At 45.1% G+C, this 22,137-nt stretch overlaps 1 protein-coding gene across 1 annotated transcript in view; it reads right to left on the bottom strand.

The window, feature by feature from the left end:
• The window catches only part of LOC121531478 (protein phosphatase 1 regulatory subunit 12A), a 74,597-nt gene extending 52,872 nt beyond the window's left edge, over positions 1-21,725 (bottom strand). Inside the window, exon 1 of the mRNA XM_045205200.1 lies at positions 21,347-21,725. Coding sequence (XP_045061135.1) covers positions 21,347-21,622 — 276 coding nt within the window. The 5' untranslated portion in view covers positions 21,623-21,725. The remainder of the gene's footprint in view (positions 1-21,346) is intronic.
• Positions 21,726-22,137: the final 412 nt, after the last annotated feature.

Raw genomic sequence — 22,137 nt, 5'->3', positions numbered from 1 at the left:
GGTTAGTGCATGGTCCTAGCAAAACCAGGGGTTGTGGGTTCGTTAGTTACTACTGCACTGTTGGAGATGGGAACACAAGCGTTTCACTGCACCCGCAATAACATCTGCTAAATATGTGTATGTGACCAATAACATTTGATTAGATTTTTTCAATTCCCAGATGGGCGATTGAATACATACAGTCACTGTTGACATTTCTGTCCCGTCGCATAAAAGCATCTGCCAAATAACCATATTTCTTCTTCTGGACAACTTTGGACTACGTACGGCAATAAGAGGTGTTTATGTTTTATTTCCAACTCAATTCTGCCCACTTGATTAGTGGCTCCTGGATAACTAACTTTGGTTTGGTAGCTTATAAAAACCCAGACAGTTCTAAAACCTGGAGTGTCTGTCTGTAAAGGGCCTGTGGTTAGTAGGTAGACAAAACAGCATGTTTAGAAGGTACTAGGATAGGGTTGCAAGGTACTAGGTTAGGATTTGATTTGGGGTTGCAAGGTACTAGGTTAGGATTTGATTTGGGGTTGCAAGGTACTAGGTTAGGATTTGATTTGGGGTGGCAAGGTACTAGGTTAGGATTTGATTTGGGGTGGCAAGGTACTAGGTTAGGGATTTGATTTGGGGTGGCAAGGTACTAGGTTAGGGATTTGATTTGGGGTTGCAAGGTACTAGGTTAGGATTTGATTTGGGGTGGCAAGGTACTAGGTTAGGATTTGATTTGGGGTGGCAAGGTACTAGGTTAGGATTTGATTTGGGGTGGCAAGGTACTAGGTTAGGATTTGATTTGGGGTGGCAAGGTACTAGGTTAGGATTTGATTTGGGGTGGCAAGGTACTAGGTTAGGATTTGATTTGGGGTGGCAAGGTACTAGGTTAGGATTTGATTTGGGGTTGCAAGGTACTAGGTTAGGATTTGATTTGGGGTGGCAAGGTACTAGGTTAGGATTTGATTTGGGGTTGCAAGGTACTAGGTTAGGATTTGATTTGGGGTGGCAAGGTACTAGGTTAGGATTTGATTTGGGGTTTCAAGGTACTAGGTTAGGATTTTATTTGGGGTAGCAAGGTACTAGGTTAGGATTTGATTTGGGGTGGCAAGGTACTAGGTTAGGATTTTATTTGGGGTGGCAAGGTACTAGGTTAGGATTTGATTTGGGGTGGCAAGGTACTAGGTTAGGATTTGATTTGGGGTTGCAAGGTACTAGGTTAGGGTTGCAAGAATCCAGGCACTTGTCATCTCCCGTCTGGATTACTGCAACTCGCTGTTGGCTGGGCTCCCTGCCTGTGCCATTAAACCCCTACAACTCATCCAGAATGCCGCAGCCCGTCTGGTGTTCAACCTTCCCAAGTTCTCTCACGTCACCCCGCTCCTCCGCACACTCCACTGGCTTCCAGTTGAAGCTCGCATCTGCTACAAGACCATGGTGCTTGCCTACGGAGCTGTGAGGGGAACGGCACCTCCGTACCTTCAGGCTCTGATCAGTCCCTACACCCAAACGAGGGCATTGCGTTTCATCCACCTCTGGCCTGCTGGCCCCCTACCTCTGCGGAAGCACAGTTCCCGCTCAGCCCAGTCAAAACTGTTCGCTGCTCTGGCACCCCAATGGTGGAACAAGCTCCCTCACGACGCCAGGACAGCGGAGTCACTCACCACCTTCCGGAGACACTTGAAACCCCACCTCTTTAAGGAATACCTGGGATAGGATAAAGTAATCCTTCTACCCCCCCTTACCCCACCCCAAGAAAAAAAAATACATATTGTAAAGTGGTTATCCCACTGGCTATAAGGTGAATGCACCAATTTGTAAGTCGCTCTGGATAAGAGCGTCTGCTAAATGACGTAAATGTAAATTTCCCAAAACTCCCTGGTTGGTTTTCCAGAAATCCTGGTTAAATGTCTGGTTAATACCTGGGAGAAGGAGAGCTAGAGCTGGTATGATCGACACCGACCATACCGATCACTTACCGCAGGCATTTTGCTGATATCGTTCATTACGATAAGAAGCATATACTAGAGAAATGTGTTTTAAATGAAATCAGTTTGATAATATGGGTGATTGTTAATGGAACAATTGATGTCTACAACCATCCAACTAGTAGTAGTAGTTTAAAAGGATATTGTTTTAAACTATGGTGCACATTAATGTTAGAAACTTGATCATTATCGCATCAATTCAGGCAATGTATCACAATATGGATTTTAGTCCAGATCTCCCAGCTCTCAGGGGAGCTGTTAAAAAGACAGAAATAAAATGACCCATGAAGGTGCAGTCAAATTGGTCTGAGGGGATTATCCATTCCAGTCATTCTATTTCCATGGCTGAAAAGACCTTAGATTTCCTTCCAAAAGGTTGATTTGATGGAAAATAGCTGAGAATAAATAGCATGTCTGACATGCCCTTGGTCCGTTTTGGATAAATGTGTTTGTAAGGGACTACTGCACCGGATTTAGCAACATACTCATTTCCATCTGCAAGAGAAATAGCATGTTCTAAGAGTGAGTCCCAAATGGCACCCTATTCCCTACATAGTGCACTACTCTTTACCAGAGTTCTATGGACCATAGTGCACTACTCTTAACCAGAGCTCTATGGACCATAGTGCACTACTTTAGACCAGAGTTCTATGGACCATAGTGCACTACTTTAGACCAGACCTCTATGGACCATAGTGCACTACTTTAGACCAGAGCTCTATGGACCATAGTGCACTACTTTAGACCAGAGCTCTATGGACCATAGTGCACTACTTTAGACCAGACCTCTATGGACCATAGTGCACTACTTTAGACCAGAGCTCTATGGACCATAGTGCACTACTTTAGACCAGACCTCTATGGACCATAGTGCACTACTTTAGACCAGAGCTCTATGGACCATAGTGCACTACTTTAGACCAGAGCTCTATGGACCATAGTGCACTACTTTAGACCAGAGTTCTATGGACCATAGTGCACTACTTTAGACCAGAGCTCTATGGACCATAGTGCACTACTTTAGACCAGAGTTCTATGGACCATAGTGCACTACTTTAGACCAGAGTTCTATGGACCATAGTGCACTACTTTAGACCAGAGCTCTATGGACCATAGTGCACTACTTTAGACCAGACCTCTATGGACCATAGTGCACTACTCTTAACCAGAGCTCTATGGACCATAGTGCACTACTTTAGACCAGACCTCTATGGACCATAGTGCACTACTTTAGACCAGAGCTCTATGGACCATAGTGCACTACTCTTAACCTGAGCTCTATGGACCATAGTGCACTACTTTAGACCAGAGTTCTATGGACCATAGTGCACTACTTTAGACCAGAGCTCTATGGACCATAGTGCACTACTTTAGACCAGACCTCTATGGACCATAGTGCACTACTTTAGACCAGAGCTCTATGGACCATAGGGCACTACTTTAGACCAGAGCTCTATGGACCATAGGGCACTACTTTAGACCAGAGCTCTATGGACCATAGTGCACTACTTTAGACCAGAGCTCTATGGACCATAGTGCACTACTTTAGACCAGACCTCTATGGACCATAGTGCACTACTTTAGACCAGACCTCTATGGACCATAGTGCACTACTCTTAACCAGAGCTCTATGGACCCGGTCAAAAGTAGTGCACTGATATATGGAACAGGGTGTCATTTGGGAAACCCTATTGGACTGGTGTTGATGTTGAGGCCAGGCCACACTGCACTATGGGTAATAACAGCCCATGCCTTATCAGTGCTGTATAACATTAGACAGGGGTTTTAGCTGCTAGGCTGATCAGAAACACCTCCATGATAGTGACAACACCTTTATCTTATCAGTGATAGTAACCGCTATGACCTGATAGCGGTTCAACGTAGAAACGTCAGAGACCTGTGCTACAGAGATGTGACAGGCCTGTGTTACCCCAGTCTGGCCCTAGAGAGCTAGTAAATATACATTCACCACAACAGCAGCACCTCAGGCAGACGTCACACTAACTCCAGACCAAGTCATTATTCTCTGTGTTCATATTCCACCTGAGAGAGGCGTCGTTCACCACCTGGTTAAAAGACAACAGCATCATAGACAGACCTCATAGACACTAAACCACTGACTCCAGACCTCACACTAAACCACTGACTCCAGACCTCACACTAAACCACTGACTCCAGACCTCACACTAAACCACTGACTCCAGACCTCACACTAAACCACTAAACCACTGACTCCAGACCTCACACTAAACCACTACACCACTGACTCCAGACCTCACACTAAACCACTGACTCCAGACCTCACACTAAACCACTGACTCCAGACCTCACACTAAACCACTGACTCCAGACCTCACACTAAACCACTGACTCCAGAACTCACACTAAACCACTGACTCCAGACCTCACACTAAACCACTGACTCCAGACCTCACACTAAACCACTGACTCCAGACCTCACGCTAAACCAGTAAACCACTGACTCCAGAACTCACACTAAACCACTGACTCCAGACCTCACACTAAACCACTGACTCCAGACCTCACACTAAACCACTGACTCCAGACCTCACACTAAACCACTGACTCCAGACCTCACGCTAAACCACTGACTCCAGACCTCACCTAAACCACGACTCAGACCTCACACTAAACCACTGACTCCAGACCTCACATAAACCACTGACTCCAGAACTCACACTAAACCACTGACTCCAGACCTCACACTAAACCACTGACTCCAGACCTCACACTAAACCACTGACTCCAGACCTCACGCTAAACCAGTAAACCACTGACTCCAGAACTCACACTAAACCACTGACTCCAGACCTCACACTAAACCACTGACTCCAGACCTCACACTAAACCACTGACTCCAGACCTCACACTAAACCACTGACTCCAGACCTCACACTAAACCACGACTCCAGACCTCACACTCAAACCACTGACTCCAGACCTCACACTAAACCACTGACTCCAGACCTCACACTAAACCACCGACTCCAGAACTCACACTAAAACCACTGACTCCAGACCTCACACTAAACCACTGACTCCAGACCTCACACTAAACCACTGACTCCAGACCTCACGCTAAACCAGTAAACCACTGACTCCAGAACTCACACTAAACCACTGACTCCAGACCTCACACTAAACCACTGACTCCAGACCTCACGCTAAACCACTGACTCCAGACCTCACACTAAACCACTGACTCCAGACCTCACACTAAACCACTGACTCCAGACCTCACGCTAAACCAGTAAACCACTGACTCCAGAACTCACACTAAACCACTGACTCCAGACCTCACGCTAAACCAGTAAACCACTGACTCCAGAACTCACACTAAACCACTGACTCCAGACCTCACGCTAAACCACTGACTCCAGACCTCACACTAAACCACTGACTCCAGACCTCACACTAAACCACTGACTCCAGACCTCACGCTAAACCAGTAAACCACTGACTCCAGAACTCACACTAAACCACTGACTCCAGACCTCACGCTAAACCACTGACTCCAGAACTCACACTAAACCACTGACTCCAGACCTCACACTAAACCACTGACTCCAGACCTCACACTAAACCACTGACTCCAGAACTCACACTAAACCACTGACTCCAGACCTCACACTAAACCACTGACTCCAGACCTCACGCTAAACCACTGACTCCAGACCTCACACTAAACCACTGACTCCAGACCTCACACTAAACCACTGACTCCAGACCTCACACTAAACCACTGACTCCAGACCTCACACTAAACCACTGACTCCAGACCTCACACTAAACCACTGACTCCAGACCCTCACACTAAACCACTGACTCCAGACCTACACTAAACCACAACTCCAGACCTCACACTAAACCACTGAACTCCAGACCTCACGCTAAACCAGCTAAACCACTGACTCCAGAACTCACACTAAAACCACTGACTCCAGAACTCACACTAAACCACTGACTCCAGACCTCACACCAAACCACGGACTCCAGACCTCACGCTAAACCAGTAAACCACTGACTCAGACCTCACACTAAACCACTGACTCCAGAACTCACCTAAACCACTGACTCCAGACCTCACACCTAAACCACTGACTCCAGACCTCACGCTAAACCGACTGACTCCAGACCTCACACTAAACCACTGACTCCAGACCTCACACTAAACCACTGACTCCAGACCTCACACTAAACCACTGACTCCAGACCTCACACTAAACCACTGACTCCAGACCTCACACTAAACCACTGACTCCAGACCTCACACTAAACCACTGACTCCAGACCTCACGCTAAACCAGTAAACCACTGACTCCAGACCTCACGCTAAACCACTGACTCCAGACCTCACACTAAACCACTGACTCCAGACCTCACACTAAACCACTGACTCCAGACCTCACACTACACCACTGACTCCAGACCTCACACTAAACCAGTAAACCACTGACTCCAGACCTCACGCTAAACCAGTAAACCACTGACTCCAGACCTCACACTAAACCACTGACTCCAGACCTCACGCTAAACCAGTAAACCACTGACTCCAGACCTCACACTAAACCACTGACTCCAGACCTCACACTAAACCACTGACTCCAGACCTCACACTAAACCACTGACTCCAGACCTCACGCTAAACCACTGACTCCAGACCTCACACCTAAAACCACTGACTCCAGACCTCACACTAAACCACATGACTCCAGACCTCACACTAAACCACTACACCACTGACTCCAGACCTCACGCCAAACCACTGACTCCAGACCTCACACCTAAACCACACACCACTGACTCAGACCTCTCACACCTAAACCACTGACTCCAGAACTCACACTAACCACTGACTCCAGACCTCACACTAAACCACTGACTCCAGACCTCACACTAAACCACTGACTCCAGACCTCACACTAAACCACTGACTCCAGACCTCACACTAAACCACTGACTCCAGACCTCACACTAAACCACTGACTCCAGACCTCACGCTAAACCACTGACTCCAGACCTCACACTAAACCACTGACTCCAGACCTCACACTAAACCACTGACTCCAGAACTCACACTAAACCACTGACTCCAGACCTCACACTAAACCACTGACTCCAGACCTCACACTAAACCACTGACTCCAGACCTCACACTAAACCACTGACTCCAGACCTCACGCTAAACCAGTAAACCACTGACTCCAGACCTCACGCTAAACCACTGACTCCAGACCTCACACTAAACCACTGACTCAGACCTCACATAAACCACTGACTCCAGACCTCACACTAAACCACTGACTCCAGAACTCACACTAAACCACTGACTCCAGACCTCACACCTAAACCACGACTCCAGACCTCACATAAACCACTGACTCCAGACCTCACGCTAAACCCAGTAAACCACTGACTCCAGAACTCACACTAAACCACTGACTCCAGACCTCACACCCTAAACCACTGACTCCAGACCTCACACTAAACCACTGACTCCAGACCTCACACTAAACCACTGACTCCAGACCTCACACTAAACCACTGACTCCAGACCTCACACTAAACCACGACTCCAGACCCTCACACTAAACCACTGACTCCAGACCTCACACTAAACCACTGACTCCAGAACTCACACTCAAACCACTGACTCCAGACCTCACACTAAACCACTGACTCCAGACCTCACACTAAACCACTGACTCCAGACCCTCACGCTAAACCAGTAAACCACTGACTCCAGAACTCACACTAAACCACTGACTCCAGACCTCACACCTAAACCACTGACTCCAGACCTACGCTAAACCACTGACTCCAGACCTCACACTAAACCACTGACTCCAGACCTCACACTAAACCACGACTCCAGACCTCACGCTAAACCAGTAAACCACTGACTCCAGAACTCACACTAAACCACTGACTCCAGACCTCACGCTAAACCAGTAAACCACTGACTCCAGAACTCACACTAAACCACTGACTCCAGACCTCACGCTAAACCACTGACTCCAGACCTCACACTAAACCACTGACTCCAGACCTCACACTAAACCACTGACTCCAGACCTCACGCCTAAACCAGTAAACCACTGACTCCAGAACTCACACTAAACCACTGACCAGACCTCACGCTAAACCACTGACTCCAGAACTCACACTAAACCACTGACTCCAGACCTCACACTAAACCACTGACTCCAGACCTCACACTAAATCCACTGACTCCAGAACTCACACTAAACCACTGACTCCAGACCTCTACACTAAACCACTGACTTCAGACCTCACGCTAAACCACTGACTCAGACCTCACACTAAACCACTGACTCCAGACCTCACACTAAACCACTGACTCCAGACCTCACACCTAAACCACTGACTCCAGACCTCACACCCAAACCACTGACTCCAGACCTCACACTCAAACCACTGACTCCAGACCTCACACTAAACCACTGACTCCAGACCTCACACTAAACCACTGACTCCAGACCTCACACTAAACCACTGACTCCAGACCTCACACTAAACCACTGACTCCAGACCTCACGCTAAACCAGTAAACCACTGACTCCAGAACTCACACCTAAACCACTGACTCCAGAACCTCACACTAAACCACTGACTCCAGACCTCATCCACTAAACCACTGACTCCAGACCTCACGCTAAACCAGTAAAACCACTGACTCCAGACCTCACACTAAACCACCGAGCCAGAACTCACTAAACCACTGACTCCAGACCTCACACTAAACCACTGACTCCAGACCTCACGCTAAACCACTGACTCCAGACCTCACACTAAACCACTGACTCCAGACCTCACCACTAAACCACTGACTCCAGACCTCACACCTAAACCACTGACTCCAGACCTCACACTAAACCACTGAGCTCCAGACCTCACTCTTTAAACCACTGACTCCAGACCTCACACTAAACCACTGACTCCAGACCTCACGCTAAACCAGTAAACCACTGACTCCAGACCTCCACGCTAAACCACTGACTCCAGACCTCACCTAAACCACTGACTCCAGACCTCACACTAAACCACTGACCCAGACCTCACGCTAAACCACTGACTCCAGACCCTACACTAAACCACTGACTCCAGACCTCACACCAAACCACTGACTCCAGACCTCACACTAAACCACTGACTCCAGACCTCACACTAAACCACTGACTCCAGACCTCACACTACACCACTGACTCCAGACCTCACACTAAACCAGTAAACCACTGACTCCAGACCTCACGCTAAACCAGTAAACCACTGACTCCAGACCTCACACTAAACCACTGACTCCAGACCTCACGCTAAACCAGTAAACCACTGACTCCAGACCTCACACCCTAAACCACCACTGACTCCAGACCTCACACTAAACCACTGACTCCAGACCTCACACTAAACCACTGACTCCAGACCTCACACTAAACCACTGACTCCAGACCTCACACTAAACCACTGACTCCAGACCTCACACTAAACCACTGACTCCAGACCTCACACTAAACCACTACACCACTGACTCCAGACCTCACGCTAAACCACTGACTCCAGACCTCACACTAAACCACTACACCACTGACTCCAGACCTCACACTAAACCACTGACTCCAGAACTCACACTAAACCACTGACTCCAGACCTCACACTAAACCACTGACTCCAGACCTCACACTAAACCACTGACTCCAGACCTCACACTAAACCACTGACTCCAGACCTCACACTAAACCACTAAACCACTGACTCCAGACCTCACACTAAACCACTGACTCCAGACCTCACACATTTAAAACCACTGACTCCAGACCTCACACTAAACCACTGACTCCAGACCTCACACTAAACCACTAAACCACTGACTCCAGACCTCACACTAAACCACTAAACCACTGACTCCAGACCTCACACTAAACCACTGACTCCAGACCTCACACTAAACCACTGACTCCAGACCTCACACTAAACCACTGACTCCAGACCTCACACTAAACCACTGACTCCAGACCTCACACTAAACCACTGACTCCAGACCTCACACTAAACCACTAAACCACCGACTCCAGTTTCCAGTCTGAGATCCATGCTCTGCCATTTACTCGGACTGGGTAGGCCAACCGTCAATAAGCCATTCTCTAAGAGGCTTTCCTTTTAAATCAACCAATTACAAAGCTATTTAGATCCACTCCCTTTTTCATAAAGAGAGATAATTGGTTGACTGGATGAATAAATGTAAACCTAGACTCTACATTACATGGACTAGAGCCTTGGGGGTGACAGGTAGCTTAGTGGTTAAGAGCGTTGTGCCAGTAACCGAAAGGTCGCTGGTTCTAATCCCCGAGCCGACTAGGTGAAAAGTCTGTCGATGTGCCCTTGAGCAAGGCACTTAACCCTAATTGCTCATGTAAGTCGCTCTGGATAAGAGCGTCTGCTAAATGACGTAAATGTAAATGTTGTAAAACTTAGAGCTAATTTACTGGAGAGAGAGAGGGGAACACTGAGACCCCTCCAGGCTAATACTCTACTCCCCTCCCCAGCTCTATGGTCGTATCCCAACGTATAATCTGGGTACCAACAAGCACCCTATTCCCCATAGGGTCCTGGTCAAAAGTAGTGCACTGTATAGGGAATAGGGTGCCATTTGGAACGCTGCCTACTCCCCTCCACGGGCCAGCTAGCTGAACGAATAGAGGGCACTTCTCTTTCAGTTCTCCTTGGTTGTGAATGTGGCTGTACATAGATTTCTACCAGTGGTTCCTTCATTGGGGTCGTCAAGCCTTCCGATAGCAGCAGCTTGGGCAGCAGTTATAATAATATAATAATATGCCATTTAGCAGACGCTTTTATCCAAAGCGTGCATACATTATCCATGCGTGCATACATTTTTGTGTATGGGTGGTCCCGGGGATCGAACCCACTACCTTGGCGTTACAAGCGCCGTGCTCTACCAGCTGAGCTACAGAGGACCACAGTTACAGGAGAATGTTTTCCATTTCTTCATCTGAAATCCCCAAAATCTCCACCATGGGGAAAACAGAGAGAGAGACTGACGGAGAGAGAGAAGAGGGGAGGAAGGGGGTGAGACAGAGAGAGAGAGAGAGAGCGGGAAGAGGGAAATTAGGGGGTAGAGGAGAGAGAGAGAGAGAAGACAGGCTTTAGATGGAAGGGGTGGAATGTTTGGAGTGTGGGCCTATATTTAATTGTAGTTGCCAGGCAACTAGTGCGCAACATAGGAGAAAGGGATGGATGACAGGAGAGAGACCACACTGGGTGACAGCAGGACCTGACCAACAGCTGTATCCCAACTGGCACCCTATTCCATGCATAGTCAAAAGTAGTGTACTACATAGGGAATAGGGTGGCATTTGGGACGTAGCCTAGAGAGCAGAGCAGTTCACAACATGTGCATGGATGCATTCTCACTTATCATATAGACATGTTCTCATCATTAGAAGAACAGGCCAAAGGAAAGTGAATTAGAGATGAAAGTCTGCAGTCTGGCTTCAGGTAGTAAAAACACGTTGTTGTGAAAGGATAAGAGAATTCTATTATAACTGATCATGATAATAATGACTGTGTCACTGAAGGGGGAACACAGATAGCATAGCATATACAGAAACCATTTTAGAAGAAGTTTGAGATAAACTGGTGTGATTGGTCTGATCGTTTTCAGCAGACGGTATGTACAGGCCTTCGTCTCCTTTATTCATCAGCCCAGCACAGATGAGATGTGTGACTACAACCATTTTTCAAGATGGTTTCCAAGATAATCAAACAAGACTCTAATCTATTGTTATAAGGTTAAACCCCCTATGTAAGGAGAAGGTTAGACCCTCTGTGTAAGGAGAAGGTTAGACCCTCTATGTAAGGAGAAGGTTAGACTAGACCCTCTATGTAAGGAGAAGGTTAGACCCTCTATGTAAGGAGAAGGTTAGACCCTCTATGTAAGGAGAAGGTTAGACTAGACCCTCTATGTAAGGAGAAGGTTAGACTAGACCCTCTATGTAAGGAGAAGGTTAGACTCTATGTAAGGAGAAGGTTAGACCCTCTATGTAAGGAGAAGGTTAGACTAGACCCTCTATGTAAGGAGAAGGTTAGACTAGACCCTCTATGTAAGGAGAAGGTTAGACTAGACCCTCTATGTAAGGAGAAGGTTAGACTATGTAAGGAGAAGGTTAGACCCTCTATGTAAGGAGAAGGTCAGACCCTCTATGTAAGGAGAAGGTTAGACTAGACCCTCTATGTAAGGAGAAGGTCAGACCCTCTATGTAAGGAGAGGGTTAGACTAGACCCTCTATGTAAGGAGAAGGTTAGACTAGACCATCTATGTAAGGAGAAGGTTAGACCCTCTATGTAAGGAGAAGGTTAGACCCTCTATGTAAGGAGAAGGTCAGACCCTCTATGTAAGGAGAAGGTCAGACCCTCTATGTAAGGAGAAGGTCAGACCCTCTATGTAAGGAGAAGGTTAGACCCTCTATGTAAGGCGAAGGTTAGACCCTCTATGTAAGGCGAAGGTTAGACCCTCTATGTAAGGAGAAGGTTAGACTAGACCCTCTATGTAAGGAGAAGGTCAGACCCTCTAAGTAAGGCGAAGATTAGACCCTCTATGTAAGGAGAAGGTTAGACTAGACCCTCTATGTAAGGAGAAGGTCAGACCCTCTATGTAAGGAGAAGGTTAGACCCTCTATGTAAGGAGAAGGTCAGACCCTCTATGTAAGGAGAAGGTCAGACCCTCTATGTAAGGCGAAGGTTAGACCCTCTATGTAAGGCGAAGGTCAGACCCTCTATGTAAGGCGAAGGTCAGACCCTCTATGTAAGGAGAAGGTTAGACTAGACCCTCTATGTAAGGAGAAGGTTAGACCCTCTAAGTAAGGCGAAGATTAGACCCTCTATGTAAGGAGAAGGTTAGACTAGACCCTCTATGTAAGGAGAAGGTCAGACCCTCTAAGTAAGGCGATCTATGAGGAGAAGGGTTAGACTAGACCCTCTATGTAAGGAGAAGGTCAGACCCTCTATGTAAGGAGAGGGTTAGACTAGACCCTCTATGTAAGGAGAAGGTTAGACTAGACCCTCTATGTAAGGAGAAGGTTAGACCCTCTATGTAAGGAGAAGGTTAGACCCTCTATGTAAGGAGAAGGTTAGACTAGACCCTCTATGTAAGGAGAGGTGTAAGGAGAAGGTTAGACTAGACCCTCTATGTAAGGAGAAGGTTAGACTAGACCCTCTATGTAAGGAGAAGGTTAGACTAGACCCTCTATGTAAGGAGAAGGTTAGACTAGAACCTCTATGTAAGGAGAAGGTTAGACTAGACCCTCTATGTAAGGAGAAGGTCAAACCCTCTATGTAAGGAGAAGGTTAGACCCTCTATGTAAGGAGAAGGTTAGACCCTCTATGTAAGGAGAAGGTTAGACCCTCTATGTAAGGAGAAGGTCAGACCCTCTATGTAAGGAGAAGGTTAGACCCTCTAAGTAAGGCGAAGGTTAGACCCTCTATGTAAGGAGAAGGTTAGACTAGACCCTCTATGTAAGGAGAAGGTCAGACCCTCTATGTAAGGAGAAGGTTAGACTAGACCCTCTATGTAAGGAGAAGGTTAGACTAGACCCTCTATGTAAGGAGAAGGTTAGACTAGACCCTCTATGTAAGGAGAAGGTTAGACCCTCTAAGTAAGGCGACAGCTACGTGTTTGCGTAAAAAGGGGTATCATAAAAACTGAGGAAATCCTGCATGTTGGGTCGTGCAGTCACAGTGTGAGAGTGATGGAGGCCACCCTCCCTCCCTCCCTCCCTCCCTCCTGTTCATATGGAGCTAATAGTCCTACTGTTCATATGGAGCTAATAGTCCTACTGTTCATATGGGGCTAATAGTCCTACTGTTCATATGGGTCTAATAGTCCTACTGTTCATATGGGGCTAATAGTCCTACTGTTCATATGGAGCTAATAGTCCCACTGTTCATATGGGGCTAATAGTCCTACTGTTCATATGGGGCTAATAGTCCTACTGTTCATATGGAGCTAATAGTCCTACTGTTCATATGGAGCTAATAGTCCTACTGTTCATATGGAGCTAATAGTCCTACTGTTCATATGGAGCTAATAGTCCTACTGTTCATATGGAGCTAATAGTCCTACTGTTCATATGGAGCTAATAGTCCTACTGTTCATATGGAGCTAATAGTCCTACTGTTCATATGGAGCTAATAGTCCTACTGTTCATATGGGGCTAATAGTCCTACTGTTCATATGGGGCTAATAGTCCTACTGTTCATATGGGGCTAATAGTCCTACTGTTCATATGGGGCTAATAGTCCTACTGTTCATATGGGGCTAATAGTCCTACTGTTCATATGGGGCTAATAGTCCTACTGTTCATATGGGGCTAATAGTCCTACTGTTCATATGGGGCTAATAGTCCTACTGTTCATATGGAGCTAATAGTCCTACTGTTCATATGGAGCTAATAGTCCTACTGTTCATATGGAGCTAATAGTCCTACTGTTCATATAGAGCTAATAGTCCTACTGTTCATATGGAGCTAATAGTCCTACTGTTCATATGGAGCTAATAGTCCCACTGTTCATATGGAGCTAATAGTCCCACTGTTCATATGGGGCTAATAGTCCCACTGTTCATATGGGGCTAATAGTCCCACTGTTCATATGGGGCTAATAGTCCAACTGTTCATATGGAGCTAATAGTCCTACTGTTCATATGGGGCTAATAGTCCTACTGTTCATATGGGGCTAATAGTCCTACTGTTCATATGGGGCTAATAGTCCTACTGTTCATATGGGGCTAATAGTCCTACTGTTCATATGGAGCTAATAGTCCTACTGTTCATATGGAGCTAATAGTCCTACTGTTTATATGGGGCTAATAGTCCTACTGTTCATATGGGGCTAATAGTCCTACTGTTCATATGGGGCTAATAGTCCTACTGTTCATATGGAGCTAATAGTCCTACTGTTCATATGGAGCTAATAGTCCTACTGTTCATATGGAGCTAATAGTCCTACTGTTCATATGGAGCTAATAGTCCTACTGTTCATACGGGGCTAATAGTCCTACTGTTCATACGGGGCTAATAGTCCTACTGTTCATACGGGGCTAATAGTCCCACTGTTCATACGGGGCTAATAGTCCCACTGTTCATACGGGGCTAATAGTCCCACTGTTCATACGGGGCTAATAGTCCCACTGTTCATACGGGGCTAATAGTCCCACTGTTCATATGGAGCTAATAGTCCTACTGTTCATATGGAGCTAATAGTCCTACTGTTCATATGGAGCTAATAGTCCTACTGTTCATATGGAGCTAATAGTCCTACTGTTCATATGGAGCTAATAGTCCTACTGTTCATATGGGGCTAATAGTCCTACTCTCTTAATTTCTAATGGGATTTTAATTCTAGTCTTGTTATATTAGATGATTACCAATCCAAACGAAACAATTACACACAGCACTAGTTCACATTCAAATGATCTTCAGGGAGGGATAATAATCATGTTTCTTTGAATAAAAGGATAGATTATAATGTTGAAATGATAACAGACAATCTAAACAATCACTTGGGCCTACTCTGAAACTTTGACATCTTATTGTCAACATCTTGGATGTTAGGATACAAATCTTATTGGAGGGGGGGGTCCCAAAAAAAGTCTGATTGATAAACAGTGGGTTTATATTTTCCTATTTTCTGATCTTGAAAACTAACCAGGTTCTCTTTAATTTAACCTTCATCAATGCTGAGATTGAGGTCTCTTTTCCAGATGAGCCCTGGATAGCACCACAATACACATCACAATACAATAAACACATTCAACTACACATTCATATACACATCACAATACAATAAACACATTCATATACACAACAATCCATGAAAAGCAAAACACAATCATAAAAAACAGACATTGTTCAGTAAAAAGGTCCACTAACAGCCGTCTGAAAGGCCCTTGAGGCACCAATTAATCCAATATTAGGGTGGATTGTAGTTCATTCCACAACTAAAAGCAGATCTCCCAAACTCATTAGAGATGGAAGAAATCTCCAGTTAGCCCTCCCTGAACCCGGGTCCGATAGCCCGTACAACTATAGGTTAACAACGAGGTAAGGTATGGCGGATGTTTATGCAAGAGGGCTTTATAGACAAAAATAAATGCATCGATCTACGAGACTTCAAGAAGGTCCACATTATGATACAAAATGCAGTGACGTGTCCTGAACCTATCGGCCGTAATAAAGCGCAATGATAAACTGTGTTCAATACAGTGGCAGCTGCATTCATATAGACGATATCGCCATAGTCAATAACCGGAATGACTGTTGACTGAATGATTAGCTATTCCTATAGACGAAGCCTGTTTTAATTCTGAATTTCTTAACGATCTCATCAACATGCCCTTTGAAAGATAGGTTTTTGTCAATCCAGATGCCCAGATATTTATAAGCAAGGACACAATCAATGAGGGCACCATCCAAAGCACACATGCATGAATCAGATTTATATTTTTACGTGATTTGTAAAATAACCTATACTTGGTTTTAACTGCATTAAGTACCAATTTCAGTTCAACAAAGGCTTTCTGCAGGGCAACAAAGGCAGACTGAAGCTCTGACAGAGCCTGGTCAGCTGTGGGGGAAATAGCATGCACTACAGTGTCATCTGCATACAGGTGATAAAAAAAAAAAGATATTATTATTATTATTTCATTTTTTAAACATATAAACCAATATTGTTAATGTAAATAGTGAAAAGAACCGGACAAAGAATGGATCCCTGTGGGACACCCTTTGTTATGTCAGTAAATACACACTGTGTTCTGTCCTTTACATAATGTTCCAACCAGCTACACGCAGCCTGGTCCAGGTCAATTGATGAAAGTCTCTGAATAAGTAATGAGTGATCCAGTGTCGAAGGCTTCAGACGGGTCAATAAAAAGGGCTGCGCAATGTTTCTTCTTATCCAAACAATGAAGAACATAATTAAAAACAAAGAAGTAGCAGAGATGGTGCTTTGACCTAGTCTGAAACCTGACTGGTATACATTTAGAGTTAAAAAGGATCGAAGTTCAGTATTTTTTCTGACCACTCTACCACAAAGGCCTTATTGGTGGAGTGCTGCAGAGATGGTTGTCCTTCTGGAAGGTTCTCCCATCTCCACAGGGGAACTCTGGAGCTCTGTCAGAGTGACCATCGGGTTCTTGGTCACCTTCCTGACCAAGGCCCTTCTCCCCCGGTTGCTCAGTTTGGCCGGGCGGCCAGCTCTAGGAAGGAAACTTCTTCAATTTAAGAATGATGGAGCCCACTGTGTTCTTGGGGACTTTCAATGCTGCAGAAATGTTTTGGTACCCTTCCCCTGAGCTGTGCCTCGACACAATCCTGTCTCAAAGCTCTACGGACAATTCCTTCGACCTCATGGCTTGGTTTTTGCTTTGACATGCACTGTCAACTGTGGGACCTTATATAGACAGGTGTGTGCCTTTCCAATTCATGTCCAATCAATTGAATTTACCACAGGTGGACTCCAATCATGTTGTAGAAACATCTCAAGGATGATCAATGGAAACAGGATGCACCTGAGCTCAATTTCGAGTCTCATAGCAAAGGGTCTGAATACTTGTGTAAATAAGGTTCTGTTTTTTATTTTTAATATATTTGCTAAAATTTCTAAAAACCTTTTTTCGCTTTGTCATTATAGGGTATTGTGTGTAGATTGATGAGGACGTTTTTTTATTTAACCGATTTTAGAATAAGGCTGTAACGTAACAAAATGTGGAAAAAGGGAAGGGGTCTGAATACTTTCCGAATGCTCTGTACATCATGAAGAAACGCTTGTGGGGATAAAGAAAAAAATTTTTTATCTTCATAATTATACGAGGATCAGTACTATACTTAGAAATAGTACCAACAGAACAATCCCTACAACAGATACATGTGTATTTTGATTTATGGCCACCTCTATAACCCAAAAACTCAAATTTGGTTCTGTTCTTCTGTAGGCAACCCCCTAGCCAGATGATTCCGACCCTACCGTTAAGCTGATTTACACTGAGCTGCACTGGGGTTGGAACGCCACCATGGATACATTAAGACACTGCGGGCAGGAGCGAGAGAGGCATTTTAACGTAAACTTGTATTTCTTATCAAAATGTGTTTGTTTTTTGGCAGAAATGCCTTCTGGAACATGTGAACTTTCATATGCCTTAATAACAAACTTGTATGCCATCTGTAAATACAAAATACAATTGTTACAATTACGAGCCTAGTTGGTTTAGCCACAGAAAAAGACAGGAACCTTCCCGCTAGCCATGATTGGCTGAGATAATGGATGGGCTGGACATGCCGAGAGATGAGTTTGGATTGGTCTGCCATGTAGCATGCTTCTGTCTATAAAACGAGCTGCTCAGTATGTGTAGATAATCCTTTCTAATGCGGCTTTTTTTGAAAGATATCACGAAGAACTGCAACGAAAAAGTTGACAGAGTTTTGAAATCAGTGGAATGCAAGCTAGAAACGAACCAAAACATTGTTTAGAAAGTTGCTTTTAGTTGCCTGGTTTGCTAGATTGACATATCTTAAATTCATTTTTAATGATGGGTTTATTGGTGTTAAAATACACTAGTTCTGCTATTTTGGACCACCTGGCTGCTGATGTTATGCAGCCTGTAGTTTTTGTGTTTATACTTTTTCATAACGACAACGACAAGTTTGACGTCGGACGACAATAGAATGTTCATGATGTCACTGCGACAGCTGTCTACAGACATGTCGATAGACGTAGTAGATACCAGCCTTCAGTCTTGAAATCATTGGTTGTTTTTAGCACATGGCCTCGTGAATCCTTAAAGAGATGAGGCTTAACAGGGTGTGAACGATGCTGAATGGGTGTAGACCAGGGTTTCCCAAACTCGGTCCCGGGGCCCCCCCTTGGTGCACGTTTTGGTGTTTGTCCTAGCACTACACAGCTGATTCAAATAACCAACTCATCATCAAGCTTTGATTATTTGAATCAGCTGTGTAGTGCTGGGGCAAAACGTGCACCCAGGGGAGGCCCCAGGACCCAGTTTGGGAAACCCTGGTGTAGACAAAGAAGAGGCCTCCAGTAGGTACCAAAACATTTAAAGGGCCATTTTCTCAAAAGTGAGGTTACAAGTTTATTAACTTTCAAAGCAGAATTACTTTCCCATTGTTCCTCACCTTAGCATATGATGTACCATTTTCTAGCTCTGAGTCTCTACTTTTATCCAATGTAAAAAAAATTATAATCATCCAATTTTGCGACATAGGACCGAATCCAGGTGTTCGTCACATTTGACCTTTCGTCTGTATTTGGCTCCTTGAGTCGACTAGAGACGCTGCTGACAGTGTGTTTGTGAGATCGCGGATAAAAGGCCATTTTAAAACCGGCCCGCGACTCCAACCGTGTTTACAGATGTCCCCTAAACAAAAAACCACTCTGGGAGAATGAGTGCACAACTGATGAATAGTTGCTTATAGATATATGTTATCCTGTCAGGTGGCTAGCTGCCGGCAGAGACTTCGATTGCAGTAACGTTGAAGGGCTCTGGGCTAGTATTACTTAGCCAGCTAGAAGGATGAAGTAAGAAGCCAACGTTAAAAACGGAGCCTACCTCAGCAGGAGCAGAAAATAGGCCACTAAGTTCTCATAATAACCTTGCTTTAAAGAGAGTAGGCTACTGAGACAGACAGTGTTGTGGTGCTCAGTGGTGAGGCTGAGGCAGGAGGAAGCAGAGGAGACAGAGAGAGAGGAAGCGAGCAGAGAGTGGTTCCCAAACGCGGGGTCGGGGCCCCATGTGGGGTCCCCGGAGAAAACCTGTACTAATCTTAGCAAACAAGTTAGGAACTTAAAAATAAATAAAAATATGTTTCAATATGAACATCTCCACATGGCCTATCTTCCCTATAGGCCGACATTAACATGCAATCGACATGCAAACAATACAGTTCTAAAAATGTCAGACATTTTTGTTTATATCAATGGTTCTTCGTCTCATCTCGATCACCGACTGGAGTTTATAGTTTACCCATTACCCACCTTTTTTACCACTACATTGCTGATATTAATACAGAATCGTAAGTCATATTCTAATAATTCATGTGGATGTGATGATATGATCATCTGTGTGCTCCATTGATGTCTGTTGGTGCGGAGCGTGATTAAAATGTCTAGGAATAAAAAAACGTGAATGCTATGTAATTTGAGAAAAGAGATATCTATGTAAAGAGTTGATGGTTTTATGCAATTCATCATTACAACTGACTGAATAGTTGCTGATGCTACATGTCAGTGTGAATAATGTATTATTTCCCTCTTTCAGGGGTATAAAATTACAACTGTATGACTAATAGACTATATGTTTGTATATGGACTGAGGTGAATGAACCTACAGCAGCCAAGGGGATAATGGCTGGGGGCATTTTTGGCTTGTTGTTGCTGTTCTCCAAATAGCATTTCAACGTTTTTTAAAAAATTGTATAGAAATGCAGTAAATTAGCTTCAAAAAACTATTTCCAAACAAAAACGTCACAAAATGACATAATGTGTGCGCCAACTGTTCTGAACTGTTTTGGATGGGAAGCATGCCGAAGCCTTTATGGCCCTGATCCCATCCCTGCAATGACTTAAAGTTTTCCTACTCATATCTCCAGCCTGTTCTGTGGCATCTTAATTTAACCGTGATTGCGTTCTGACCCCAGTGCAGCTCAGTGTAAACAAGCGTAATGGTAGGGTAGGAATCATCTTACTAGCAACTGCCTTTTCCGTCTTGTGTCGAGTTCAATCAAAAGAGAGAAAAACACAAACTTGAAGGCAGCAGTTCGGATAAAGGGCCCCGTGTAGCTCAGTTGGTAGAACATGGCGCTTGCAACGCCAGGGTTGTGGGTTCGTTTCCCACGGGGGGCCAGTATGAAAAAATAAATAAAATGTATGCACTCACTAACTGTAAGTCGCTCTGGGTAAGAGCGTCTGCTAAATGACTAAAAATGTAAAATGTACTTTAGCACACAACGTAATTATCATGAAAATGTTCCAACATCACGACTAAAAAATTCAGTGTGGTTTTATAAACATATTCAAACCACTGATTGGGCGTGATAAAAGTTGAGTGTTTTTTAGCCTACTTACTAGTCGATGTTCAAGTTCACCAAAGGGTTACTTTGTTACAGTAACTATGTAGACGTTTTGTTTCGCGGTAAACTACAACAGATCGCTTCATTGTTTCCACCCGCTCATACCACTAGGCTACCCAAACAACAACTTGTAACAATTTAGCAACTTTATACCCGCTGAAATAGCTAGTTAAATACCTGGTGAAGCGCTGTCAGCCCGTCTATATTGGCGTGGTTGATGTCAGCGCCCTGTCGTAGGAGCGCCGCTACCTCCTCTGTGTCCCCGGCCGAACAGGCAGCCATAAACACCGCTCCCTGAGCGAACCGAACCCGGGCCCGCCGTGTCCCGGTTCCCATTGACCCATCCCGCGTTCCCGGTCCCGTCTGATCGGTTTCCGATTCCAGCCATCGCTGTAACTGATCCTGCCGTCGCTGCTTTGCAGCTTCAGACCGGGAACGGTCAGTGGCCGCCATCTTTCTCGGTCTCTCCGGGGTAGATTCAGTTCATGTTGCGGGGAGAGGCAAAGTGGAGATGCATTAGCTCCTTTCCGAGAGACTGCGCCCCCTGGTTGTAGCAACTCGACACGACAGTAGGATACCAACCGAACCTTGGAAGGACTGGGCATTCTCCGAAGAGTGTCCGGTCGGCCAACCATGATTTCAGTACAGTAAAAAAAGCAGAGGTGTATTCATTACGGAAACCGTTTACTGTTTAAGAACCAAACGGAAGCAAACAGAGCAAAACGAGTTTCTATTGGACAAATTCAGGTAGGTCCCTCCCGTTTCGTTCAGTTTGCTTCCCTTTAAGAAACGTTTTGCAACGGAATAGGCGGAATGAATACACCCCAGGCATGATGACGCATTGTAGAACTCCCACGCAGGCAATAACCCCTTCATGATAAGCTGTACTGTGTGTAATGCAAATACAATAACGCTCCAATATTAGCCCAGGCAAAACATCCAGAAACAAACTTTAGCCTGCACCCATG

Source organism: Coregonus clupeaformis, chromosome 19, assembly GCF_020615455.1.
Source record: "Coregonus clupeaformis isolate EN_2021a chromosome 19, ASM2061545v1, whole genome shotgun sequence".
Lineage (NCBI taxonomy): Eukaryota > Metazoa > Chordata > Actinopteri > Salmoniformes > Salmonidae > Coregonus > Coregonus clupeaformis.
The sequence above is the reverse complement of the archived record's forward strand: the minus strand, read 5'-3'. Positions and strand labels throughout refer to the sequence as shown.